We start from the raw sequence: 24,201 nt of genomic DNA on the forward strand, positions 1-24,201 counted from the left end.
ACACACATATAGTTACAATTGAAACGCATACGAAACTGTTTAATGATTGTGAAATAGTAATTTCGTAGTTTTCCTCGCCTAAAATCCTACTCTATTGATCTCATAAAAGCCTCGAAATTACTATGACACAATTATAAAATCGTTCGCATAAAACGCATTCAATTCAACCAAATAAATGATGTTTCAATAACGAAATAAAATCTTACATTTAAAGTACATTTATAAAAAGACGAAAATTTATTATGGATTAAAATTCATCTTACTACCGTGTTATTTCTAATATGAACAGACACTTAGTTTATTATTAATTATTTATAGTAAATTAATTATAAATAATGAGGAATACTAATAAAATATCATCCGGGTACGCTTTGTAAAAACAAGTGAAATCATAAAAAATGTTTACATTATCAAAACATTGAACCGTATATATACGTATATGATCTATATAGCCAGATGCTTATCTCCAAAAGAATTATAATTATGTTTTAATTTTAGTTAATCGAATGAATAAAATTAATATTTAACATGATAGTTTAAAATATGATAAAAGTATTTCTTATGTGCGATTTTTTTTTTTGTAAAATTACGAATGTTTTATTATATATTAGTTACTTAATGACTAGAATTGATTATTTAAAATACTTATTACAATAACATTCATAATATTTCATTATCCAAGTTTCGAGAAACAATAGTTTTTAAGCCAGACCTTACTATGTTAATGCAAGCAGTGGAAAGCGGTACTTCATGAATTTTTCTTACAAAACTAGCTCCCTTCTTAGTATTCAAAGGAATCAATTAGATCTATTTTCTTTATTAAAAAAGATTGACACATCTCCCAACATTATGCCGCATCCACGCTTGTCTGTTCTGGCTTAAAATATATAAAAAAAAAAAAACATTTTTTTACAATTAACTTATTTGGCAAATAATTTTTACAGATTGTCGCACTCGCCTGGATTAGAAGGCTGTGCATTTCATAGTTTACTATTAATTAATATATGTCTTCGTAGCTAGTTTCGTACAATATTTCATATAATATTCAAAGTAATTTCAGGGTTGAGTCGTTGTTTATTTTTATCTTTAATTATACCGTTAACTGCGTAAATACACTATCGATAACTATAATTATAATAAATTTATATTGATAGTTTAGCGACGAATATCGCAGCTACTTGTGCATTTCATTTTATTTTACACGAACTATAACCTTTTTTATAATAAATTATTTATACAATTATTTAATAAGTCAAATTAATGTTTGTAAATTATAAAATTATAGTAGCGTTTATTTAAAATTTTATAATTAAGCTTACAAAAATAGAACTTGCTTCGATTTTATAATTTATATATGAATTATTTAGGCTAAACATAAATCTATGATGGCACCTATTTATATTATTTTTTAATAACAATAGCATGTGCAAACCTTTTCGTGAACGCGGCAGTAAGCTCCACCTCCTTCGCCTAAATTAAAAGACACCCTAAATGCACTGTAACGATTGTGACTACAGATTTACCACAAACTACATAATATCTAAGTCATATCTCGTACATCCGGTACATAATTCAAAAATCGTATTAAAATTTAAGGTTATCATTCCCTAAATCAATTCTACACAAAACAGTGCTTCGATACATGTATTTTAAGTAACTTATTCGTTGAAAAGACTAACAGTACAACTAAACGATGAATTAAGTAGTCGTTGAATGATTATTTTATTAAGAAAATTGATGAAATCGTTTACATCGCGTTAAATACATAACGAAAAGCAAATATGTTGATTTTAAGAATCATTAGAACATCAATCGTTAACGTCAAAGAAATCTACTTTTAATAATGTTCCTACGAAATTCGAAACTAACTTAAGGGTAGTCTCAATGTGCTGCGCACGAAAATACTACGTTATTAAGACTACCCGGTACCAGCATCAGTTACATAGTATCGACATTCATTTTAAAATATTAGAGTTAATCCAGCTTTTCATCACAGTCCCGTTTACAGCCAAAAATTGTCGGCGTAGAGAAATTCAAATACGATTTTGCCATATTCATTTTATAAGTACAAATATACGATACAAGGGAATTATCCCACGTCTGTTTGAACAAGAAACTGTTCACTGACTTTATTCTTAACTAACTCCATACTCTTCAGCCGTTGTCATGTTTCATAAGAACCATTATCGTTACAAAATGACATTATGTGTGTCTCAATTTTACACGTCAGCTGGTGAAGGCAAGTCAAATCGTGACCTACGTCGGTCCCTTGAAACCGAGAGCTGTCCTGAAGACGAACGTTGCAAAGAGGCAGAACGGGGCTTCGAATTGTCCGATTTGGATTTCTTGACTTTACTGCCCCCTGATGCTGGTTGTTTCCCTTTCAATGACGAAATAGATACTACCACATCAGTTGAAACGCCGTTATGTTCTGAAAATACAAATTTACTCAGTCAGTTTCCAAGACGCCCGGGATAAACAAAGGAAAAGGAAAGGAAGGGTTAAGTCAACTCACCGACGCGTCTAATCACCTCTCCAGCATTGTTCAAAAAGAATTTAGGCTTGCCGTCCTTAACTGATTCCTGTAAATTACGTCATTATTATAATATATCCTGTGATGATGATCTTATTGTAAGTGATTTTTCATTAATACCTTTGATTTACTAGATTTGGAAGCAGACTCAGTGCTTCCGCGCCACCACGGTCACTGAATCTCACAAAAGCCACGCCCCGACTCTTTAGCGGGGGTGGTGATCTCGACCTCAGCGCCCTCAGCATCAGGTTTAGGTGATCCCGCACCAGATGTAGAAGCTCCACTGGCATATTTATTTAATAGTGTTACAGTTATAATTCACAAAAGGACACGAAGGACAGAAGGATAATTCCGAAGAAAATGTTAAACTTGTTAAGAAATTACGAAAAAAGTTTAACGATGCTCTGAACATAAACAAATGCTAAAATGGATTTATGATACACATCAGTAAAACATTTGCACATATAAAAATATTTTGGTTTTTTTTTCTCATATCAGATTTACTCAGATGTTTTCCTTCACCGGTTGCTTCATTTAGTCGTATAAATAATTTGTTTTGTTCTCACGTCAAATCTACTCGAACTGTGGCACTGTTCTGTTGATTGCGCATCGCGAGGGTCGAGACCATTGGTGGTCTTTGTGGCTTGTTCGATAGCAATCTCTCGATCTCTATCATCACCACTGGAGTGAGCTGGGGTACGATCTGATTCCAAAACGTTTTAATTTTTAATATTACTAATACAATAAACGACAATAATAAACTGGATAAGAACTGTTAACATTTAAGATCAGATTTTGTTGAATTGACTAAATAATTTAAAAAAAAAGATTATCTTTAAAATCATTAAGGTTACACTAAAACTTCTGTTACATTGATACAATGTTAGCCGCTTATCTACATGTTAATAAGTTAAGCAATAACTTCGAACCACTTGTAAGAAAAGTTCGTGGACTGAGGAGTATGAAATTAAGTACCGAGACAGTTAATAAGCAAAAGCTAATATTGTTATATAATATGCATTAGAAAAATATTAGTAAAAATCACACACATGCGTTTGATATATACACACATATATACATATTCAATCAACCAATATACTTATATACAATGTAATTTATATTTTTATTAGCAATGAATGTTGGCTTAATTTCGGACAAGAAGCGATCACAGGTTAATTCCAAACATAATTTACGACCTTGAATGTTATATGAACATCCACCAATTTATAATATTTATATGAAACTTCATGTACCTGTAAAGCATGAATATTTTCTTTAAATTGTTCAACACTGGTGGCGCCCAGCAGTAAGCAGTTTATGGACTCATTTTTGAGGCACCAAGCGACAGCCAGTTGACTCATAGTGCAATCTGGTAGCAGAAAATAATATATATTAAGCAATCAAACAGACTTTTTTTCAACGCCTTCTTATTTTTTTTTAACACTAGGCTGTTTATTGTACATATAATTTTAAGGCACAATTGCGTAAATATAAAAATTAGGAAAATTGTATGTACTCATTGTAGCTGCAAGATTAGCCAGATCACGCAGTTTGTCTCCATAAGTGCGCAGTTCCTCTCCAGCCACCTGTTCCTTGCTATTGGAAATCCTCATCTGAGAAAAACACTTATATTAAAATATAATAAAAACGATTACATTAAATATGGTGAGCATTGGTGAATTGTGAAATAAAATGAACTCGACTCACTGGACTGACCTCGCTTACATCTGCACCAGCTAAGTCTTCCTCACACCAGCTGAATGTGCTGTATTTCCTGTTGAATCGCGACTTTGCAAAGAGTCCCGTTATTTCTTCACGACCTTTGCCAGTTGTTATCGCAGACCATGCCATCATCCCTGGGATCAGACACATGATGCCTATGAACAAGTAGAACCAAACCATGATAGGTCACACGCCTATTTCGCCTGCCAAATGTAGGCATTCTCGAAATAGTAATATAACAATCTCTTCACTGACTAGTTGCTACTTAAACATTCTGACTTACGAGACTTAAATCAAAAAGTAGTTTTTGTAGGTTTTAAGTATTTATTGTTAATAATTTAAACCTATATTTTATGTGTGTATTTATGTGATTTTTATACATAAAATGAAATACATAATCTACATGATATTTTTACATAAATATGATAATATTGACCTGCGTAAATCAAAAATTAAATGGTTAAAGCGTAAATATAATATACTACAAATATATAGCATGAATGAGTTGATTTGGCAGAGAGTTAAGCGTGTGACTGGGAATCTAGGATAACATGAGTTTCATCGTTTTTTTTATACTCACCAACACCTATCTTATGGTACAGTTCGGGCATGTATATCTCGGGTTTTTCTCTGCAGAACATATGGTACTCGGTCTGTTCGACGATAGGTGTGATGCAGTTGAACTGTCGGCAGTTAGTGTACGCGTCCATTATCTGAATAAAAAATGGGTACAATTTTTTTTTACTCTGTGTTTTTTTACAGGTGTGAACACTGATGGAAAAAACTGAAAAATATCTGATATTAATGATGATGCTTGATAAGAATCGGTTCATAAACAAAAAATTTAAAAGTGAACTCATAACAAAAATCCATTAATACCACTACTGCACAGACAAATTGAGAACCACTTTATTATTTGGTCGGAAAATAAACCTGATATTGCTTTACATTTCGAGCGATATTGTTATTCATAAATTTACAAGTATATTTTTATATTTGTATTAAACATGGGTTGTTTTTGAAATACATTCTGATTTTGTAAAAGTATAAAAAATATTAATATATTGCTTGACGGTTTAGTTTTAAAACGACGTAGAGATAAAATTGTATATGTTATATTGTTAAATGTTGATGAAAGTGTCAGTATTACTTCTAAAAAATATGTCACAGTTTAATGCGACGTAACAACAATTTATTTACTTTCATACAATTACTAATGTAGGTGCTTGCATCGAAATTATTTTATCGAGAAATATCAATATCACTTACAATCTTTACAGTAATTAAAAAATATATTGAACTTCACTTTAAAAAAAATCTGTTTAATCATATTATTTATATTATCTCGTTCTTCTTATTCGCGCTCAAATTCGTAAGGATATGGGCTGACGGAAATGTCCTGACAATAGTACTTAACTAAATATACAAGTGGTCTGGTGTGAACTGGAAATCATACGCTTGTAATTTCAATAAGTTATATAATGTTAGTAGGGGCAAATGAGGCATTTTTTAATTTTAAATACTTGTTAAAAAATTGTCACATATTTTGAAATAGTTCCAATCATAAAAACAAAATAGGTCATACAAAAATATTAGCCGTCCTGATTTCGTTTGGTAAAGAACACACAAGTTGCACTTCCAATTTTCGCCCCTTGAATTTGAAATATGCAAAAAACCTTTCTTGGTGTGCGTACCGACTGACAGCGTACCGAGCAACATACTCGAGATGTTTGTCCAGACTACGAGCGGTCGCGCACTAGATCAATTGCATTATGCGAGCGGTTTCGCGTACGCAGTGCGCCATCACTCAGGACGTACACTTACTGAGCGTCCTTAGTAACTATGCTAAATTTCAAGTCAATTGGACCTACAGCTTCGGAGATCTTGTGATGAGTCAGTCAGTAACTCATAACGAGATATAAATCTATTTTAAATCGGAGATACCACTATACAATACGTACTCGCGTATGGTTATAATAATTATTTTAACTGCAATATATAGTTAAGAAATGACTATTGCTATAAAAAGAAATTAAATTAACATAAAAAATTGAAATCAATAAAATTACTTACCTCAGACGGCAACCAACGAGCTGTCCCCCAATACATAACCCATCCTTGATTGATCACGAAGTTCATTGCGCGAACCAACTCTGCCAGGGAACAATTATGAGAATTGAAATAAACACCGTAAACGTTAGTAAATTTCAGACAACAGATAGCATTCAAGTTGGGAGCCTACCTTCCATGGGACAAACCGGATCGGTTTTGTGCAAAAGTACAACATCTATGTAATCAACTTGAAGTCTCTGTAGTGACGCTCTTACACTTTCAATGATATGTTTTCTAGATAAACCCCTTTCATCTGACCTGTTAGCATGAGGAAACCTAGTAAATGGACATATAATATTAGGATCTAGAAAAGCCAAAAGCATACGTTAAAAAGCATCCGGTTGTCGTTAAAGCAATTCTAGAAGCTAAAAGCAAGAAATTGAAATGCTGGCAATAGCAAAGTGTCATAAGAGAGTATAAACAATTTACTGGACAGCTGTTTCAGTAGAAATTGTCTCTTCTATAAGATAACAATTCATTATTTTCATATTTACTTGTTATTTTATATTTGATCCATTTGTTTCCGTAGGACATTTCATTTGATAACCTTTCATTTATCACTTGTTAAGTAAAGCTTAAAGCCCAGCTACACACTCCGGTATCACTTCGAGTTTACTTATGCAAACCAGTTTGCTCAGTTAAGCGCGTGTTTATGGTCGTTAGAAAAGTAGACCGATTAAATCCAAACGTGCAGTTTTGTGGTAATATATATATGTGATAATATTGCTTTGCTTGATATTTTATAAAACACAGTTTGTGGTTTGCGTGGTTTTATTGCCACACTGAAGGAAATAGCACATGCTTACTTATACTGGTGTTCCGATTTTTTGCAGCAACTTGACTGCGCAAACCGTACTGCGCAGTTAAGTCGGTGCGTGTAGCTGGATCTTCACAATTAGTTTTATTAAAATTAATATTTATTTCAATAGGTTTAGTATCGATTCATAGTTATTTTTAATTGAATCATACTATATTACTGTATATACTTTTACTGTGCGACATAAATCTATTTAGTATCGGGTTAAGCGAAAAATATATTTACAAAACTAAGAATTGTATAAACAACGAAGACATGGACCCTAAATAAATGTTTATCTACAGAAATATAATTAGTTTATCACAAAAACTTAAAACATCACAGTTTATTACACGTGGTTAATGTGATGGTTTTGGCCAAGGTTCACTTACTTCGTACTCCAATATATTTTTGTTGTTATAATAACACTCGTTCGCCTTACATTTCTTTTTTTCAGTATTCTACCCAGTTCAACTTCACCTCTGGCTGTAATTATCCAGGCAATGATTTTAATCAAATCAAATACTAGAGTCAATAACTCGACATGATCTTGGAAAGGTATCTTACCACAATGCGCCTCTGACAGGTCAAACAAATTGATTCCGTTTTCTAAAGCGGTCATGATGATGTCTTCAGCGCAGTCTTCACTCAACATCGTCCACATTCCTAAGCCAATATTCGGCACCCTCAGGCCTGACTTTCCCAAGTTCTTGTAACGAAGACCAGGCGTCACTGATGAGGGCATACTTGCATGGTTGCCCATGTAGGCTGACATATGCTTCGACGAATTCATTTCGCCGGCTGCAGATAAAATTCGCATCCTCAGTTCTTTGTTTTCTTGACAGTTGGCAAGCCCACGTAGGGCTTGAATTGCGTAAAATTACCAAATGCAAAACACAAATTTGTACGACGTTAGTTTGATTTCAGTTTTATTCCAAATTAATAGCCTCTAAATTTATACATACATATGGTCCCTATTATATACAGGGGTTCCTGTAATGATATCGTGGTAAAAGTTTCGAAAGACTGTTTTAACTGAAACCATCACATAAGAAGTAATACAACTAGCTAAACGGACGGACTAGGTATACTTACCTAGTCGCTTACTAGCGACACGACGTCTTACCTCACGCCTCATTGTTCGGATTTTTACCCAAAGCCTTTGAATGTGATAATTCTCATTTCGAAAAGTACACATTTTTCTAATTATGCTATTAGCTTAATATGATAGTCAGAAGAAAATCAGTCCGTCAAAAATATTAAATTTAAATATGCAAATAGACAATTGTTTATAATACTAATAATAAAAGAAGTTAAAATGCTTACCTTGATCCAACATTTGCTGTGAATTGGCGCTGAATTCGTCCATGCAATCAAGCGAAGCGATTGGAGCGCGACATCTGAACAAAATATGCACGTGGATTTTATTGTATTTATCTATATTTAGTTCTATAACAGGTATAATTAAATTAAAATGAAAACATAATTATTTAACATATACGACCTTTTACTATGAACTAATTATGTTTACTGTTACGTCTATTTAAACGTATATATAACTCATTGAAAAATAAAAAATACATGACTATTTTAACAAAAAAAATTATATATCTAATACTTCAAATTGTTTTTATATAATGTTATAATATTAATTCCAGTATTCCCTCTGGAAATTAATTAAACGAATAAAACAATGAAATTAATCATATGCATTTATTCATTTTATCCTAATGTACGTTTAAGAGGCTATAGCTAAATATTAAGAAATAATAATAATTACCTTGCTATGAATACTATAATAATTTATACTAATTATTAGACTATTTTAGACTATTTTTTTTAACTTAGCTATTGTTCATCTAATCTCTAATGATGTAAAACCTACTTAAGTCTAAAGCGCTATTTATTTATTCAGTAACAATCGCTAATCTACATGATATCAATATTGGCAAAAACACCTAATGTGACGCGGATATTATTTTGCTTCTTATATTTACTATTGTTTTTGTGGATTAGTACTTAGACAGTATTTATTTTACTTTGCTTTCCCTACTTGCAACATTTATATCATATTTACATGCAAGAATAACCTCGTCAATTACGGTCATTTGCGATGGCCATGTGTACATATATATAATAAGTAATATACTTTTGCAACTGCAAAATCGATGCCACGAGCTTAGACAAATAATTCTTTAAATATTCCATTTGTAATAATGAATGTTAAGATTAGTTCAGGAATGGTTATTTAAGAATTCATTTCTCTGTAGTGAATAAAGCCTCTCTTCTGTCGAACCTATATAATATTTAAGCTTATGGACGACTACGGTTTTCTAATTTCTAGTTTAAATCTACAATTTAACTCTAAGATTAAATCTACAGGTTTTGAATTCCTATTTTTAATGTATTTCAAACGACTATGAAGCGATAGTGTGAATATAGAAGATAGTGAATAATAGCAAGGAAAAGGGTATCAGAATTATGGGGCAGAGTGAAAAAGCGTAGTGTATCTTTGAGGTACCATACCTTGGATATACTCCTTTCCGCAGCAGCAGCATGATGAAAGCCAAGCTTCGTACTAAATGTTCGGCGGTATCTTAAGCTGTTTTTATGTAACGCCATGGTCGGATCGCATCAAGTCCGCGCATCTGACATGTTTAATACTTGTTCATGTAAAGTAATCTTGATGGTCAGTAAGAAAATTGTGTCGCTTAGCATTTTACAGGTTATTGACTTAGTGCAGTCTGTTTTAAGCAATTTTGACATTCGCCAGCGATCAGACCGCGGCATTACTTGTTAAAAATACTTAACAATTTTGCTAAAGATACGTCGCCACGGTGGTGCCTACTCGCATGCGTCGGTCGCTGTGCGCGATGCAGCGGAGTGCTCAGCTTTACTCACCGCTGGGAGAAGACATAGTGGGATGGCGCATCGGGACTGCAGTCTAATGATTTTAATTATTAAATGTGAAGGTCATGTATGGGATGTTATACCGTATTGGATATCGTGCAATTGCGCAGAGACTTCGCGGCGCGCTGAACGATCGATTTAAATCAATTATTTGCAGTGAGGTCTTCAAATGAATAAATGATGTTTATCGATCGCGCAGCACGCCCCAATTTGAGGTTACGTCTTCTCCCCGGACGGTGCGGCGTTCCTAAGGTTCCAGTTACCGGTATATGGTGGGCATGGGATTTGAGTCGACGCTGACGGAGTCGGGTGGGCCCAGCGGCGTATGTGGCGTGCAGCGGCTGACCGTCGACTCGCTGCGCGACATGATGCCGTCTTTGCCGCTGCCCTCCCTGCCTTGCATCTCGTGCCGCCTCATTCCGCTCCTACGCTTAGCAACAGCATCTTAACTCCCTACAAACATCTTATCTGTAATGAAACGTACACACCCACGGTCGAAGGATAGGATATTGCGGGTTAAGTTTTAACACTGAAGGACATAAACAGAGATAAGCATGCATGCCCTAAACGCTAACATCTAGTCCGCTATATTGGGTGGTCCACACCGAAAAAACATCTAAGCACTGAACTATCGCGGTAGATTAGATGTAAATCTGTCGATTTTGTGTCGGTGAGTGGAGCACTCACCGGATCGCCAGATAAGCTTAATTACTCAACATCGGTAGCGTTGCCGTCGAGGTTTCAACTGCTAAATCCGCTTACTGTGTCGTAACGCAGTGTAGGGTTGGAACAAAGGGATGCGCGCGACGCCAGCCCGCGCATGCGCCTCAAGCTTTACCGATCTGACCTATTTCTAGATTTAGCCCCAGATGCTACGTTCATTACATGAAGTACCTGTATAATTGATTCCCAAAACTTTGTACTAAAACTTTATTCTATAACAAATAATTAACTCATGAGAACGAATGTTTTTACGTTATTTTTAAGCTTGAAGATACATGAGTAATATCTCACTTTAATTTTCTGCTACGTGACCTAGACAATAATATTAAAAATAAAAATCTTTAAATATTTAATAATAAAAAAAAAACTTTTGGTTGAAATTTTATTGATTCAAACATTACAATAAGTTTGGGCAATGAAACGTTTGCTTTTCGTTTATATATATACATACTTCCTCTTTATTTTGATGGCAATCGGAATTGGTAACCTAGGTAAAATGCAGTCTGTATGCAGCAGCGCCCGGTACAACATCGCGAACGCGTTGGTCCCGAAGGATTAATTTCATTGTTTTTTTTTTTCGAATTTACTATATATTCAGTACAAAGTAACGCAAAGTTATAATGTGTGTTTTTTTCGTTTTAGGTTTTTTTAGATAAGAAAGTTTCTTATTCACAAGTTTGTCATTTTTTTCCTTAAAATGTCATCACGATTAAGATCGCGCGACTTAAGAAGAACAACTTGTTGAATGCTGTGTTATTTCTCTCAATAAATACAAGTTGTTTCGGCGTTTTCATAGTCGATAGAGATCATTTGTGATATTTAATGTGTCGTTCATTACACGAGCGAAGAGTAAGGGTAGAATAAATCGGTGCGTATAAAATTTATTCAAGTTTATTATTTTAATTTGAAATATACGTTGCTTGCGCTAACCAAATGCTTATTATTTTTTTTGTACAGTGCTATTTTCAAGGCTTGCCTCTGTTCACAGTGTTTAGATACTCATCACTTATTGCGCATTTACGTTTTAGAGGCGATACATAGTTCTGTATCATTCTTGAAATTAAAGAAATTACTATCGGAAATGTGACACTTGATTTTCAATTTAAAGTTGTAATCAACATAAGTTATTTTATTTTATGTACTCAGATTATAAAACAATAGACAGATGGAGCGTGCGAATGATAATAGAGCAGAAGCGAATACAAAATCAACGTAGTGCGAAACGGCGCGTCTTTTTGTTAATACGACAAAAGTGCTGTCACTCTAATCGCACTGGTCAACGTTGTTTTTATCACACGAACTTTGTGCTGATTTTTGTTCGTGTTGGTGTATCCTCATCGCAAAAGGAATATTAAGTACTTTGTTTCAGTTAGATCTAGTTTTTTTTGTGAAAAGTATGTTATATATTTCTCATAATTTCGGCAACTAGATAACCAATGTATTATTCAATAACCCGGAGTCAATAAATAGCCCAGACGGTTTTTGGTAAATTTTGGTAAACATACCGCACTTCTGCCTATCAGCATTGACGAAATACAACATTAATATGAAATATCACCATTTTTAATTGTCCACATCCATTTGTTGAAGCTCCTACTAATTTGTGGTCAAGGAACACTCTTTGTCTTGTGCTCTACGAATGACTTTTTATCGGATATTAGAAGGACATATGCACATCAATAATTTACTTTTGGTGAATCGTAATCACAAGCTTTTATCTTTCACCTACAAAAAGTTCCATGGGTAACTTTGTATAATCATTGACATATGGCATATCTACTTGAAAGCGATACTGTCGAAAAATTAAAGATAAATTATGGAATTGATTACAAACTTATGTAGAAAATTACTTTGAGGAAAAGTTGAATGTTTGTGAAAAAATGAAAATGCTCTTTTCAATATCGTTTAAGTTGTTTAGTTAATATTTATGTTAGGTATGTAAATTATGCGATGTATTGGCAGCGTTTGTAAAGATTGTTGGCTTGAAAATCAGCTATATTACTGAGATGGTTTCTGTTCAATTTCCATATATGTACTGTTTGTAACGCTTGGAACGAAAAAAAACTCCTTTTAACTCCTCCACATTACGGATTAAAAATATGTGTGTTTTTTTAATTAATTAATATAAATTTCTAGTAATAAATGGTCGTTTCGCAATGAAATCAAATTTACGATTTCATTTTTTTTTTCATCAGTAGTTGTACGAGTATATTGATTTTTTTGAATTTATGGAAGCTTTGAATCAAATATCCATTTTATTGGTAATAGGAAAATAAGTATTTTTAATAATTTTATAGTCTGTTATTTAAAAATATGAAAACCATGTTGGTACAATGTAATATGATGATACGGATACCTACATATGTACACACATACATACATACCTTTATAGTGCTGTCCTTTGTCACAGTCCGTTGGGGTTGACATCGCCCCTATTGTTATCAGTAATTTTATCACCAAAGAGCAAAACTCTGTTGTGTTATGTTCGAGACAAAAGGGCGTAACGGACATAGTTCGTGATATAATTCCAATGTCTAAGTGGGTTATGATAATCTACCTTCAGGTATATAATGGACGATCTGTTAATTAGATAACTACGAGATAACATGTAATTGTATAATTAGGCTAATTGTAATCAATATCACAATATGTTGTACTTAGTATAGGATTTTAATACGTCTACTGTTTTCAATTTATAGATTGTTTAATGAAATATATTATCAATTTATTGCCTCGGTATGGCCATATTTTTAAACGTGCAAGGAGATTAAGAGAGATTTTTTTTACACATAGATTGAAGATTTTTTTTTATAAATAATCTAAGATATCAAAAGATAATGTTATTAAGATTTCAATACGTCATAAATCGTATAACGAAGTACATTATAATTGTCTTTATTACCGTACTTTACGGACTATTTTCCTCTAAATTCGATGTAGGTCTACCTATGTCATAAGTATCAGTGAAGACATGACTGGGTCTGGTTGACATTGAAGGTTATATACATAATTGATTAGTAGGAGTGAACGGTTGTAAATTGCCTTTGATGTATATTTGCAACGGAATCACATTTTCTATGTCATCCTTTATGTAATATTATTATTTTTCAAACGATATACTACTATAAATATCGAAAATAATCTAAAAAGGTTGTATATGTTTTAATATTTACTTAAAAAAAGTTTACAATAAATCAAAGTGATGATGGGTTTACAATCAATAAAATCGTTAATGAATGAAAGCAAGTCAGAATTTTAAATGTCTTCAGGCACATAATATTACATATATTACAATTATCTTATGACGTTGTGTAACTATTAATTAAATGTATGCCTAATTATTATAATACATGTATTCAGCATAAGTCCTAACAAACGTTAATTCTGTAAAATATAAATTTAATAAACATAGATACGAATCGAAAAGATAGAAATATACAAATTTATAAGATACTCATCAAACACAATGAGATTAAGCTATTTTATTTTTTAGATTATATCAGTATTTTTCATAATTCGACATAGTTCTATTCGATAACCTAAATCTATACTTCTGTACTTATATTATAAATGTGGAAGAACCCTGTCTGTCTGTCGCATTTTCACGACCAAACTCATCAACTGAATTTGATGAAATTTAGTATGACACATACTGTTTTGCCTGACACATAACTACCAACGTAAATTAAATGAAGGCGAAGCCGCGGGCGATCACTAACCTATAATAAAGTATAATATACAAAGATAATTGAATAAAGTATTTTTCATTTACAAAATATCGTGGTTTCGATATACACATAAGTATACATAAGTATATACATAGTTGTAATAAAATTGAACATAATTCACAAGAATTAATTAAAACTGCCGTTTTGTTAATCAATTACAACCAATACTATAATCATAATAGATGTTCAGATAGATCTTTTAAATGTATTACATTTCAATATTTAATAAAATCACATTTGAAGCGAACATTTTATTCAAACCTTTGCCGTCCGATACTTTTCCGCTCAGTGAGCACTCAGTGGAAAGAAAATATAAAAATTCTTATAATATAAAGGAAAAATTATTCAATCAGACGTTTTTTTATGTTTTTATCATTTAATAACATGATATATTATATAATAAGTAAGTATATATATATATGTATGTATCCTATATTTTCAATCTACGGTTCCTGATCAAATTTCAATTTAATTTTGATTTAATTTTACTATATCTGCATGTAATATGAATAAAGTATTGCAATAATTTATTCGAATCCTCATTAAATTAAAGCTTAATTTGACTTCATTATATATAATTTAAAAAACAAATTGCAATCCAAATTTAATTTCAATTTAATTGTTATTAATTTTAAATCAATATCGCGAGAAAAATTGTAAGTGTGTTATTAATAATTGGTTATTGAAATAATATATAATTGTATTTACACTTTATTAAGGGATAAATGATGCTTAATTATTATTTAATTAGCTTATACCTATATGGTCTCAGGTACTCCTATCGATATCGAAAAAAACATTATTAAACTATAATTTGCAGAAAATATTCATAAAAATGAATCTACATAATATTATAATCTCATTTTTAGTGAAAACGGAATAAGAATATCTAAAGTAACAACTAAGATTAAAACAAGCATACGAAGAGACACATGTGACATTTTTTTAATGCGTTTATATAAGTTCAGATGAGCTGAATGCGGTCCAATCACACAAACCAATTCAGAATAGTACGGCCATTAGTAACGCTAGTATCTTCAACACAATGCTCATTAGTAGCCACATATGAGAGCATAATTTTATAATAACAGTAGTTGCCTTCCTTGAATACGCTTTTAAACCTCGTACATAACACAATGTATATGAAGTGTCATATCGTTTAACAAACATTGAGATCCTGTAAATTTCTGCTTGGCTACGGTCGCATCCTTTAAAAGAGAAACTCCAATGCTGGTTGGTGGATACATATACCAAGATTTCCTCACGATGCGTTCCTTCACCGCCGAGCACGAGTAGAAAAACACAAATTAAACTCATGAAAATTCAGTGTTTCTTGGCTGAGTTTGATATTGGTTTCGTTGGGTATATCTTGTTTTGTATTACGTTCTCGATCCTGATCGGGATGTTATGACGAACAAACTTCCGCTTATTTATTAGATTTCTATCATACTAGGATAAATGTTAGAAACATGGCTTTCTCCATCGCAAAGCGTACTTCCTAATTATGTTAGAGTCGGCGGCAACGTATAGACGGGAAAGAAAATATTTATACTTTATGTAACGATGTTTAAACCATTTTACTTTTGATTTCAAATTCATGGTAACCAATATTTCAATGACCAATTCCTCTTGGCTTTCATCCAAATTAATATTCTTTGAATTTTTATTTGCATTCAGATTCGTAAAGAAAAAATTTTGATTACCCACTTTTACTACTTTTAAATTTACATAAATTATATCATAAATATACAGCTTTATATAAAATAGAATATTATAGCTATGCTTACCCTGGACACGATGGAGCTTTGACGAGCTCGCCTCTGACTGATGGACTGACATCATTAGCCGACGCTCTCCAATTCCTTGCCTCTTCCCCACTGATACAGCATGGGGTTTCGCAGCAGCCATCACTATCAATAGATTCATCTAAACAATAAATCACTTTTATAAATTTAGGGAAGTACATATCTTATATATTAGTAGCGTAAACATTTTTTTCCTAGTAGTTATGAGACATAAAAATCGGTTATGCTCTCATTTGGAAAATAAAGATTCTTGATTGCAATTTAAAAATAATTAGTTTTAGAGATCGGAAATACCTTAATGCTCGGTTAACACAAACTCCAATATTAACTTAACTAATGTAACTTCACATTAAAATTTCTTTTAAATAATTTTGCTGTCAAATTTAGTCGAGCGACTTGCTGTTAGCAATGAAATCAAATAAAAAAGACTCATAGACTCTGAATTTCCTCAAAAAATTTGAATGAACGCAAAGTTCCGTTTACGACCCACCGGTACGCATACATACGTATATCTATATGTAAGCAAACTCTGCATTTGCTTACTTTTATCTGTTCGGCGTTTTTTGACTCGCTCACTTTCGTGTTTTTTTGGATTCTGTTTACCAAAAACTGGCTGGGTTTCCTTATTAAGGTTTATAGCCTTTTTCCATTTTTATTAATAATTATATAAATTAATATGTTTATAATTGTGTGAATCATAACTTTGCTATGAACGCGTTGCCTTATTTATGTTATGTTTTCTTATTTTATTAAAATTGAACTATTTCAATACGACAATTTTATAAGCAACAACAAATATTTTATTTTAAATTAATAAATAAATTCGCATTTCCATATAACTAATGCCGGCCACCTGTTATCGATGCAGTTTTTATTGAAATTTATTGCAGCAAACTCAGAGCTTCGGTGGAATACAGTATAAAAAATACATGAATAGCATATACGTAAGCGTGAGTTTATCCCTTTGACGACGCAAGATATATTGTATTTTCAAAGCGTCTCAATAACAAAGCTCTCTTGTAAGAATTTAGTTCGCTTAGTTCGCAGACAACTCGAGGTATTAAGTTGTCTGCATGAAACAATATTATTTTTTTATTGAATACATTGGACAATAATAATATTTATCCAATTATTTACATAATAATTTTTCTTTGAAGGATGAAATAAAAACAAAGAGTGAAGATATACTTATACAAATGATAAAACAACTTCTGTAAAAATTATAACTGCGCGGAATGTTTGCGAAATCGTTAGTAGCTTTCCTGTGTTTTTCCATAATTGAAAAATAAACTAATATTTCTGTTAGCAGAGGATGCAATAAGATGGAATACCTAGACCTTCTTTAAATTTAATATAATTGATATTATAGATTTACTGCATTAAAAATTAAAATAGAAGGAATAATTAATCTTTAAGGCGAATTTTCCAATAACCATCTGCGCGATTCACGCGATTGACGTACAAAGAAAAAACTATCATTATATAAGTATACATAAATAATTAATTTTCATTAAAGATTATTTTGAAATTGTGAAGTATTCCTAACAAAACACTAAGCTTTACGTGATAAGAGTTAGTAATTTCTCTGTGAGACGAATTATAAGCCTAAATATGTATGTTAACTGTAATCAATAATAGTTGAAACAAAATCTACTACAATTGCAGTTCCTCTCGTATATTGGCTAAGATGGCGTTTTTCTAATTTTTGATTTTCATTGTGGTCGATACGATCTTCAAAAATACATAGATTTCGTGCAATAAACTTTTTATTACACGAAATCTATGTATTTCTTCGTTGTAAATTGCTTTGTTTTTAAATTACAGCATTTTACATTAGTTACAAATATAAAGTACAGCCAGGTACTCCCTGAATCCTCGTGTCTATCTTTTTTGAGATTTTATTACACTATAAAGCTTTTTGAATATTTAATAACTGGCTATTAATTACAAAGACGACGAAGAAAGAAGCATAATAGCATAACTACCAGCATTTTTAGTCAATTTAATATAAAATACTTATATACACTTAAGACATTATATAAATAGAGATTACCTCTGCAAGATCCGAGCCGCGACAGGTTTATGAAGATCCCTTCATTGTCGCTTATGCTTTGACTAGATTGAGGTTTCGTCAGCTGGGCGCTGCAGGCTTTTTTCATAGCATTCTGAGTGGACCATTCATATGTTTTACCACATTGCAATTTAATTATTAGACTATTGTTAACTGCAATAAAGTTAATATACATAGATTATTATAAGACCGCAACATATATCGGAACCACATCAGAAAAATAATTATCAATATTTCATATGAGTTCCTCGAATCTCTTGTCTGCGGTTGGTCTTTATAAATGTATATTTCTAAGCGCTCAGTTTCAAAGTGCATTTAGTAATTAACAAAAAAAAATACTCTTTCATACTAATATAATTATGTCCTTAATTCTTTGTTATGGATTATGTGAAAAATTATGTGATATATGTCTTTTGATATAATAAGTAAAATTATAGTTAAATAAAAGCCAAATTTTTTTTACAATATATGCAGAAATATCGTTAAATTTTATGATTTTAAATTCTATAAGCTATATACCACTTCATTACATATAAACACATAATCAAAATCATCATACTCTATAATGTTTAGTGTCCGGTATTGATGGCCGACTGTGGCGCCACCTCGCGGCTTGCCTTTGTAAGTCACATAATCTATGATGTGACCATGAAGTGCTTATCCCTCGCAACTCTTCGACTGCTTCAGCGATCTGCTGGGACACAGTCTCATTAAAAAAAAAAGACAAACAGACAACATAAAATATAGATGTCTAAATAATAATATATATAATATTTGTAATGAAAATCTAGGTCAGGTCAGATCTAACCTAGTGAGGCTTGAATAGTTATCTGAAAAATATTAATTTTTCATAGATTTCCGAGTGAAGGCAATATCCGAGCAATAAATGTTTTGTAAAAATCGCATTTTTATTTTCAAATAAAAATATTTTAATAAAACCTTTCCCTCGCTAGACATTATTTTACCTCACGCTTTTGTTCCTCTTCTGCTTCTATAGCCCGCTGATGAAGGAGTTTTATATCCAACTTCCTGACTTCCTCTGCTTCTCTTGCTTGGCATTCTTTTTCCTATAATTCATTTTACTTTAATAAATAAGCTTAGCACGTTTTAGTCGTAGTAATAAAATATTTGTCTGAATAATTTTTTGCAGCATAAAAGTGAATTTGCCGAGAGAGAAAAAACGAACCAAAGCATTCCTGTTATTATCACACGTTCGCTTTGTAACTTCAGTCAACTATGACGTCAAAACATTTTGCAATACCTCCATATAAACACGTTATGTTTAAACTGTGAGAAAAAACACACCTTTTGCATTTGTTTTTCATGTTCAATTTTCTGCTGTTCCAGTTCTTCCTCCGGGATGGGTGGCGTTTCATCCCCACCGGAGGTATGTTTCGCACCTGAAACACAATAAGGTCTCCTATACGACGTGAAAGTTGTACGAATAGACACCCGTAGTAAAGATAATTATGCGTTCCTTAAGAGTAAGCAACCAAATTTATCTATCTGTTGTAACTTTGTCAGCTGTTTGCAACTCAAGCCTGACCATATTCATGTCATTCCCATTGCATGCTGGCTATAGACACACATCTTGTATTTATTATTTAATTGCATATTTAATATTTATTCATACGGTGTTGTTGTTTAATATAAGTAATAAAGTAGTTTCTAAAGAAATGTTAGTTTTTCAATTGTTAAATTTTGATTATAAAACAAATATAGGTTTTTTAATAACAATACTTATTGTCGTAGATCAAATATTTAAATCAATTATATGAACGTAACAAGTATTATCACACTACACAGTTACAGTTACAACGGAAGTTTTTTTCGTTACTGAATTAAATAACAGAATTGATATAAACACATTTTAAAAGATGGTTTTATCGAAGCAGGTAAAATTAGTATAATATAGTTAAATATTGGAAATGAGAGTTATATTGTCACACGTATATTTACCAGTTGGTGGGTGATAAGAAATCCAAAACTGATGAGCCAGTTTTACTGAGTTCAGAAAATTAGGTGAAACAAGGCGGCACGGTGAACGAGGCTAAAGCCAACTGAATGTGTAAACCGTGAGAATTTATTCATAGATGTTTATTTTGATGGTAACGCATACAGTGAAGTTTGGTGAGACTGATTGGCTAGCGTCCAAAATTTCTTATTTCCTAAATCTCTATGATAAAATTGATTGATTAAACGATTTGTAACGAATAAGAAAAAGTTCTGAAAAGATTTTCTTTCACCGTACAATCTTATACATTTAAAAAGCAACTAGAAATCGTATAATAATATTTATTTATAAAACGATTCGATGAAAATATTCGAACTGCTCAGTTAAGACAAAGGAAAATCTGCAACACAAACACACGGTATTGATTTAATCGCGCCTGAATGTTATTTTAGTCAGTCATTTACAATTGGTATATTAATTGTGACGAGACAGCTTAATGATGTATTTTCAATTTGATGTGTAACTGTACTTATTTGCAGCATGTTTACCATTCCCTCCTCGAATGCAGATCGATGGTAATTAAGCTTGATAATGTGATATTGTATTTTAGTAACATCCTCTTGATCATACTATTTTGTGATTGTCATATGATCCTATGTAATTTCGCCTCATGATCATTATCTATGTATGTGTTTTAATAAAATCATCGTGATGTTCTGAGTGTTTAAGTTAAGATTTTTTTTAATTACGAATAAGCTTAACATCTTTATAGTGATGAACCTGTAAAGCCTTACTAATGTGACAGTTTCGCGATTACATTACTTTCGTTACAAAAATGTGTATAAAAACCTTCATAACTTCACATATAATATTATTAACTTGCAGCACGTATAATTTTAATTAAATTAGGTTACCTGATGTTAAGTAACTTGCTCCAATATTCGCATTTAAATTGTGAAAACTTATAATCATACTTTCCGTGTCAATCAAATCACTATAATAATTGAGTCGTTTACTTTTTAAACTGGCAATTTTATATTTCTTTTTTAAATAGCGATGAGGGCAAATGACACTGTGCCAGATATACCTATAAGTACGTGCCATCAGTTATAAAAACACTATATTATATACAGTGCAGATGTGGAGTGTACATAATCGCCTTATACTAATGTTACCTCCAACTCGTGACCAAAATCTGCATTCGCAGTTGCTTTGATACTTCAGCTTATAAGATACATCGTTACTCTGTGTTGAGTAATGTTTCAGGACGTCACGTTAATAAATAAATACGAGTATAATACATATATGACGGATAAATTGAAGCGTTATAATTATAAACAAAATTCAAGGTGATGTGATGTTTTGTAAGCCTGAATATTGTTTCAAATTAGTTATACTAATAGATAACGTCATTGAATTTGAATTAATTCTATGTAATTATTTTTATTATCATTATTTAACAGTAAACATTTGTTGGTCTACCAATTGTTGGCTAACAGTTAATTTAAGTGAGAAATGGACATCAAATGAAAGGACTTTATAGAACACAGTGCACAGCGGAGTTTATTAATTAAAACTGATTTCTAGATAATCAAGGCAGCGATGCATGATCCTTAGTTAAGATATCTTTATCTAAAAATAATATCATTATCTCTTGGCTAAAAATAATATCATTATCGGCGTATCACCCAAGTTAAGGTAAAAGGTCAAAGCGCGTCGAGGACAGTTCATATGGTATAAATAAAACTTCCTACTGGAACTACAAAGTCCAGCTTACAAAAAAAAAGGTAATTTCAACTTCGGAGAATCATTCCACCGAGTCATAAATCACTGTAAACCACAAAATAAATACGACTACGGCTTGCGGAGATTCGAGAGTCGAATTTCGCAAGCCGCAACGAATCGAGATGGCCCAGTGATTAGAACGCGTGCATCTTAACCGATGATTGCGGGTGCAAACCCAGGCAAGCACCGCTGATTCATGTGCTTAATTTGTCTTTATAATTCATCTCGTGCTCAGCGGTGAAGGAAAACATCGTGAGGAAACCTGCATGTGTCTAATTTATTATGTGATATGTGAATATGTTCCAAACCTTCTCCTCGAAGGGAGAGGAGGCCTTTAGCCCAGCAGTGGGAATTTACAGGCTGTTGTTGTTGTTGCATCCAAGTAAAAACTTTCATAGCTAACTATTGTGTGTTTTAAATAATTGAAATACTCTTTAATAATAATCAATTAACAAAGCTAATCATAGAGATATCTCTACTATAAATAATTACATCAAATAATTCTAAATCTATTTAGGTGAAATTTGTTATTGAGATAATTTGAGTTCCGGGGAAAGATATAGTTCATATTTTTTCAAACTTGGAAATTTTTTAGCTTAAGGTAATGCTCAACTAGTTCAATATATATCGAATATGAAGTTCGAATTCGGTGTTGAATCTATAGCAGAAAAATCTATAAAAAACGTATACGAAAATTCCCGATAGCATGAAAGGCCTTTCGGGCGCGACTGGTACAAAAAATACCTCAATTCCCATACCAAACAGATGTACCGTCAGTTCGGATCGAATTTGGAAGAGAGGGCGTACCTTATTCAACCTAAAGCCACAAAATTTAAAGAAAAGTTTAACTATAGGACGACGAAAGAAGGATGTTGATCTTTGTTTTTATCTCATTTTTCCAACTGTCCATAAAATGTAAACCAGAAGATTAAGTTTGTATTAGTATGTGTAATGTATTTAGAGTCGATTTTTTAGCATAAGTTTATGATGATTGATTCGAATTAAGAGTCTGTTAGTATTATTTATTGAGTAGTTAGAAAGCAAAAAAGGACAGCTACGAAACCTTACAATAATGCGTCACTAAATTAATTAAATAGAATTATATGAATGACATGAATGAAACAGTAATAAGAAATAATATTTAATGAAATAAAAATGAAGACGTAGTCTTAAATAAAAAGATTTTATTGAAATGAAAGATAGTTTAATAAAAGCTAAAAATAATGAGGCAAGTCCTAAGTACATAGTAACCTAAGTAGGAGCTGAGATGGCCCAGTGGTTAGAACGCGTGCATCTTACCCGATGATTTCGGGTTCAAACTCAGGCAAGCACCACTATATACATGTGCTTAATTCGTCTTTATAATTCATCTCGTGCTGGGCGGTGAAGGAAAACATCGTTAGGAAAGCTGCATGTGTCTAATTTCATCAAAATTCAGCCACATTCATTTGTGCATTGTATTCCAGTGCATTCCACCAACGCTAATTGGAAAAGCGTGGTGGAATATGTTCCAAACCTTCTCGTTTATGGGAAAGGAGGCCTTAGCCCAGCAGTGATAAATTTAAAGGCTTTTACTTTACTTTACTTAAGTACAATTCAGGACACAACTCTTTTCATCAATCTAAGACTGATCAGCCATGAAAATGAAATGGTAAATCGTTCAAATATAAAATAATTTTAATTTTTGGTCCGTTTTTACACCCATCTTACGCACACTTAGACATCTTTTAAGCGCGAGTATTACTCATACTAATGCAAGCCCACGAAATAATTTAGTGTGGAAGGGCGCACCTTCGTATATTATTGATTTATTATTAAAAATGCATTTGCTCAAAATGATCAAATTCACCTGTTTTATGTCACGTTTTTTTTTTGGTTTTGCAAGACCGTCTGGGTGTGTACAACTCCCTCATCATACTTTCAACCGCTTCAATGTTTTTTCGAACCAGTAGCAGATTTTTGCCGTTAAATGAAGTTTACATATTTAGAATTAGATTTTTCGAATTTGTCGCATGGACGAAATCGATGATTTTCGTATCAATTTATGCCAACTCACGAACGT

The 24,201-nt window shown here is 32.1% G+C and overlaps 1 protein-coding gene across 8 annotated transcripts; it reads right to left on the reverse strand.

Moving 5' to 3' along the window:
* Positions 1 to 1,416: 1,416 nt before the first annotated feature.
* LOC124543288 (voltage-gated potassium channel subunit beta-2) lies at positions 1,417 to 20,448 on the reverse strand. Of its 8 annotated transcripts, XM_047121457.1 has the most exons (19): positions 20,360 to 20,448; positions 19,706 to 19,800; positions 19,366 to 19,467; positions 18,960 to 19,091; positions 18,383 to 18,494; positions 16,312 to 16,450; positions 8,490 to 8,563; positions 7,731 to 7,964; positions 7,556 to 7,649; positions 6,498 to 6,643; positions 6,329 to 6,408; positions 4,836 to 4,968; positions 4,250 to 4,410; positions 4,050 to 4,146; positions 3,787 to 3,902; positions 3,100 to 3,236; positions 2,654 to 2,816; positions 2,516 to 2,582; positions 1,417 to 2,431 (listed from the first exon to the last, which is right to left on the reverse strand). In XM_047121457.1, exons 2-17 carry the CDS (start codon positions 19,712 to 19,714, stop codon positions 2,705 to 2,707), a joined length of 1,878 nt encoding a protein of 625 aa, XP_046977413.1. In that variant the 5' UTR covers positions 19,715 to 19,800; positions 20,360 to 20,448; the 3' UTR covers positions 1,417 to 2,431; positions 2,516 to 2,582; positions 2,654 to 2,704. The 8 variants fall into 8 exon arrangements, with proteins under 8 accessions (XP_046977413.1, XP_046977412.1, XP_046977409.1 ...); XM_047121456.1 differs by lacking the exons at positions 16,312 to 16,450; positions 18,383 to 18,494; positions 18,960 to 19,091; ... (1 more) ...; positions 19,706 to 19,800; positions 20,360 to 20,448 and adding exons at positions 10,337 to 10,526; positions 10,761 to 10,849 and having other exon boundaries at positions 4,050 to 4,158; positions 4,241 to 4,389; positions 6,498 to 6,625; XM_047121453.1 differs by lacking the exons at positions 16,312 to 16,450; positions 18,383 to 18,494; positions 18,960 to 19,091; ... (1 more) ...; positions 19,706 to 19,800; positions 20,360 to 20,448 and adding exons at positions 10,337 to 10,526; positions 10,761 to 10,849 and having other exon boundaries at positions 4,050 to 4,158; positions 4,241 to 4,410; positions 6,498 to 6,625.
* Between the last annotated feature and the right edge of the window lie 3,753 nt (positions 20,449 to 24,201).

The sequence above is a fragment of the Vanessa cardui genome, chromosome Z, assembly GCF_905220365.1.
Source record: "Vanessa cardui chromosome Z, ilVanCard2.1, whole genome shotgun sequence".
In the NCBI taxonomy this organism is placed as follows: domain Eukaryota; kingdom Metazoa; phylum Arthropoda; class Insecta; order Lepidoptera; family Nymphalidae; genus Vanessa; species Vanessa cardui.

Bases quoted from the DNA above. Each gene is read 5' to 3' on its own strand.
- LOC124543288 (XM_047121457.1), bottom strand. The intron at 19,092-19,365 runs GTAAAATAATGT...GTGTCCCAGCAG, and splicing joins AAGAGGAACAAAAGCGTGAG to ATCGCTGAAGCAGTCGAAGA. The intron at 7,965-8,489 runs GTAAGCATTTTA...TTTTATCTGCAG, and splicing joins ACAGCAAATGTTGGATCAAG to CCGGCGAAATGAATTCGTCG.